This window comes from Mastomys coucha, unplaced genomic scaffold (genome assembly GCF_008632895.1).
Source record: "Mastomys coucha isolate ucsf_1 unplaced genomic scaffold, UCSF_Mcou_1 pScaffold22, whole genome shotgun sequence".
NCBI classification, from domain to species: domain Eukaryota; kingdom Metazoa; phylum Chordata; class Mammalia; order Rodentia; family Muridae; genus Mastomys; species Mastomys coucha.
This window is the reverse complement of record NW_022196905.1, coordinates 146879986-146885051: the sequence shown is the minus strand read 5'-3', so window position 1 is coordinate 146885051 and position 5066 is coordinate 146879986. Positions and strand designations below refer to the sequence as shown.

Below are 5066 nucleotides of genomic sequence, written 5' to 3'. Positions count from 1 at the left end.
AAAAAAAAAGGTACTTGGTATCAATATGGGCTGTGCACACAGTAGGTTCTCAGTGTCTACAGGGGCTGTGTACACAGTAAGCACTCAGTATCCACAAGGGCCATATACACAGTAGGCATTCAGTGTTCCCAGACAACATGCACATACTTGGCACACAACAAGCACTGTGCATGCAACAGACACTACATATTCATTGGGGCCATAAACACATGTAATATTCACAGGGCTCATTCTCACAGCCAGCACTCAATTACACAGTTCTCCTGGCCTCTGTTCTGATTGCTAGGCATCAAATTCTCCCAGTCTAGAGGAAAATACTTGGGAATCCTGCGGTTGGGGGTTGTGGGTGGAAGGTGTTGCAAAGTGGAGAGGGGAATGTTTCCCTAGGATGCTGTGTCACTCTGGAGATTAAGTAGACAAAGAACATAGTCATGCAAAGGTGGGTTTATCCTGACCTGCCTCCCCTGGGACTAGATGTTCTTCTGGGTGTTCCATTTCCCAATCTTCAAAGGAGATAAAATAAAACATTAATCAGAAACGGTCCTAGATGCTGGAATGGCAACACCCACCTGTAGTCTGAGCTACTGGGAGGGATAACCATTTATGTGCAGGAGTTTGAGAGAAGCATTGAAACTTGTCTAAAAAAGTAAAATGACACATGAGCCAGTGAGATAGCTTAGCAGACAAAAGTGCTTGCTTATAAGCCTGATGACCTGAATTCAATCCCTTGAACTCACATGGCAGAAGGAAAGACTCCTACAACTTTTCCTCTGACCTCCATGCACACAAGCATGCATGCCCCCTGGCCTCTCACACAGTAAATAAATGCCTTTCTTTGTTTCTTTGTTTCTTTGTTTCTTTGTTTCTTTGTTTCTTTGTTTTTTGTTTCTTTGTTTCTTTCTTTCTTTCTTTCTTTCTTTCTTTCTTTCTTTCTTTCTTCCTTCCTTCCTTCCTTTCTTTCTTTCTTTCTTTCTTCCTTCCTTCCTTCCTTTCTTTCTTTCTTTCTTTATTTCTTTCTTTCTTCCTTCCTTCCTTCCTTCCTTTCTTTCTTTTTTTAGACCAATGACACACGGTAGATATTTAATGGTACTTTTTTATCTTGGCACAGTGTCCATCTCCCAAAGGCAGAATGAGTCCATGCAAGAGAAGACCTCTGAGCAATTGATCCAGCTGAAGACTGAACTCCGTGAGTAAGAAACCAGCAGTCCAAGGCCTTGGGTCTGTAGGGGCCAATTTTGAGCCATGAGACCTTTTGAGCCTCAGTTTCTTCCATTTGCAAATTGAAACCACAAAGCAACAACAAGGATGATATTTGCTCCTTACAGGGACTGTACACACAGTAAGCATTCACATCCCCAGGGGTTGTTCACAGGGTAGGCACTCAGTGCTCCTGAAGGACCATGCATACATACCTCAGGCATCTATTGTCCACCGTGGTCATATGCACAGTGTAAACTCAACGTTCAAAGTGCTGTACACACAGTAAATATTCAAGTCAATGTCTTGGCTTCTATTCTGAACTCTTTATATTCTATTCTATTTCTTCCTGTCAGAAGTGGACAGGGACTCCTGGGCTTTCCTGGGATTGGGGAGGGATTTAGGAAGCCGAGAAAGGAGTAGTTCTCCAGCATGCTTTGTCAAGGGAGGATCTTCACTCTGGAGAGCCTGAAAGGAACATAGGCATTCATTCAAATGTGGGCTCATTTTAACCCCCAATCCCAGCTCCAGGGTTAGACCTCTTCTGAGTGTTTACTTCCAAAAGAGAGTAAACATGACATCAAGCAGAAACCATCTCAGAAGCTGGGTAGCAACCTGTGCCTGCAGTCCTAGCCACTGGGGAACTGGAAAGGGGATGCTCATTGTACTAGATTTTGTAACAAGTTGTGACACAGTGCGGTTCATATACTATGACATAAGGTCTCCCAGGAATGGGCAATGTACATAGTAGCTATTTAATAATGGCAGTTCTTTATTTTTCTCTTTGTTTTTCTTGGCAGTGTCCAGGATCCCTGTCTCCCACAGGCAGAATGAGTCCATGCAAGAGAAGATCTCTGAGCAACTGAGGCAGCTGAAGGCTGAAATCTGTGAGTGATCAGAAACCAGAGGTTCTAAGGTCACTATAGGGGTCAATTTTCTTGAGTCATCAGACTTATTTATGCCTCAGTTTCTTCATCTGTGAATTGAGGCCACAAATGACAGCAAGGATAGCACTTGATGTTTACAGAGGCAGGTACCCAGTAGGCATTCAGTATAGGGACTATACATATATTAGGTACTTGGTGTTTATAAGCACCATGTAGGTACTCAATGTTCACAGGGACATGCACACAGTAGGTACTATGTGTTCATAGGAGCCATATACACAGTAGTCACTTAACATTTACAAAAATTGCATTGGTCAGGTTCTTTGGAAGAACAAATTCTATAGAATGAATATTTATCAAAAGACTCTACTAGATGGGTTTACACAATATGTTCTAACAAGTCCACAGTAGCCGTCTACATGCTGCAAGGATGAGAACATGGTAGATGCCTAGTCCTTAGTCTGGGTGCCTCAGAGTCCTGATCTGGGGCCTGGAGGATGTCTGGAAAGCAGATATCATGAGGCGACAATGAAAAGCTGAAGGTGTGAGGATCAATATCAGCAGAGGATAGATGCACCAGAGGCAGCAATAGGGTAAATGGGAAGGTTGACAGACAACAGCAGCCCTGCTTTTCCCTCAGCTTCTTTATATCTGGGCCAGCACTGGAAGGTGTTCCTTATCCTGTTAATCTTTCCTGGAAATACCCTCACAGCTCTGCCCTAACGTGTGTCACTTGGTTCATTTTAGATACAATCATGTTACCATCAGCTGTGCCATGAGCACAGTAGAGACTCCGTTTTCACCCAATTTGTGCACATAGTAGGCAGTAAGTGGTCATAGTGACTGTGCACAGAGTTCACAGTGTTCTTGAAGTTATGCACAGAGTAGGAACTCAATATTCATAGGTAACATGCACATATTAGGCACTCAGTTAAGACAGTATACTGACTTCTGTTCTGAGCTCTAAGCCTCTATTTCTCACCAGATAAAAGAGGAAGTGGAGGTAAGACTCCTGGGTGTTAGGTCTCCAAATCTTTATAGGGAAAAACTGTCCCTGACCCTGTGTGGTTCCACTTGCCTGAAATCCAAACTTCTCAGGAGTCTGAGGGATGCAGTGTCCTTTTGCCTAGAAGTTTGAGAGGTTTTGACAACAAGTGAGCTCCTTCTCAAAAGAGAAATGGCATAATTTCCCTGGGGACACAGTTTAAGTCATTGTACACAGTGGCTGTTTGATAGCTGCAGTTCCTCCTCTTTTTTTCTTGGCCCAGTTTCCAAGATCCCCAGCTTCCCGGTACAGGATGATTCTAAGCAGGAGAAGATCTACCAACAGCTGGTACAGATGAAGACTGAGCTCCGTGAGTGAACAGAAACCAGAGGCCTCAGGAGCCTCAGGCAGTCATTACTTTGGGTCAATTTCTTTGAGTTTTCAGGGATCTTTGAACCTCAGTTTCCTCCTCTCATTGGATCTATAATGTAACAGCAAGGATAGCAATTGGTATTTATAGGGACTGTGCAAACAGCAGGCGCTCAATGTTAGCAAGGAGCAGTGAGCACTGAGTGTTCACAGTAGTGCACACTTCAGGCACTCTGTTCACAAACGCCAGGAGCTCATCTCCTAGCCTCTGTTCTAAACTTTATCCCCTACTTCTTCCAGTCTAAAGGAAGTGGAGCTAGGACTCCTGAGTCCCCTTAGAGTTTCAAAGGGAGTTGTAAAGTGGAAAAGAAATGGTTTCCCAGGGTATGCTGTGTCAAGGGCCCCGACTCTGGAGAGTTTGAAGGCTAAGATCACAGGCATCCTAACCCACTTCCCCAACAGTCCGCCTGTGTCGACTCTGCCCCTGGGAATGGACATTCCTCTTAGGAAACTGTTACTTCTTCTCCAAGTCCCAGCGGAATTGGAATGATGCCGTCACAGCTTGCAAAGAAGTGAATGCTCAACTAGTCATCATCAATAGTGATGAAGAGCAGGTACATCTGGTGGGACTCCGTCCTTGTCTGGTCTGTGCACTTGGCTCCTGCTCACATGGGCTTAAGATAATTTGCTAGAATTATGTGAGGAAAAGAAAAGAAGGGGGTCCTGAGTCCTTGGCTTAGAACTATGTACTGAACATTTGTGAGTGCTTTGGGGACACCTAAAACGCAGTGTATATCATCTCACTGCTGGTCACTATTTAGCCACCTGCTCTTGGAGAGATAAAAGTCTTGGTGTGCAGGATGATCAGATAGCACAGCAGACAAAGGTACTTGCCTCTAAGCCTCACACCCCGAGTTCACTTCCTAGAACCCCCATGGTAATAGGAAAGAGCTGACTCTTTAAGTTGCCCTCTGACAGACAGACCTGCACTGTGGCATATGCCCATCTAGACACAGTAGACGTAATTATAAGAAAAAATAAGTTCTGATATGGGCCTGCTTCACAAGCTAGAGGACCTTGAGTTCAAATCCAAAGCTAAAGAGGAATGGAGTAAGATAGCTCAGCAGGTTAAGGCATTTGCTACCAAGCCTGATGACCTGAAATTTATCCTCTGAACCCACATGGTGAAAAGAGAGAACCAACCCCTACAAATTGTCTTTTGACCTTGACATATGTGCTGTGGCATGTACACCCATACCCACATGTCCATATACACATACACATATTCATATATGTAGGCACATATACATGCATAGATGAGCACAAATACTCACACACATAACCAGATATGATATGTAGTGCTTGACAATTCTCCTGGTGTAAATATTCTCACCATGGACAATTTCAAGTTTATAATGGGATGCCACTAAAGAACTGAAAAGAATGGATCTCATCTTAGGTAACCATGTATTAGTGTGATCTGATTCTGTCACATTAAAGCCAGTCATAAAGAAATTCTATAGACTCATTCTATAGACTCAGAATTCTTAAGAGCCATCCAGCAACATTAGAAGAATGAAGGAGGAGTGGACAGCTGTGGAAATATATATATATATATATATATATAT

At 43.5% G+C, this 5066-nt stretch overlaps 1 protein-coding gene across 1 annotated transcript in view; it reads left to right on the top strand.

Annotated features, from left to right (window-relative positions):
• The window catches only part of LOC116068840 (CD209 antigen-like protein B), an 8449-nt gene that overhangs the window by 1569 nt on the left and 1814 nt on the right, over positions 1–5066 (top strand). The window contains exons 5-8 of the mRNA XM_031338913.1: positions 1109–1186; positions 1998–2084; positions 3353–3439; positions 3901–4052. Of these exons, the coding sequence (XP_031194773.1) occupies positions 1109–1186; positions 1998–2084; positions 3353–3439; positions 3901–4052 (404 nt within the window). The remainder of the gene's footprint in view (positions 1–1108; positions 1187–1997; positions 2085–3352; positions 3440–3900; positions 4053–5066) is intronic.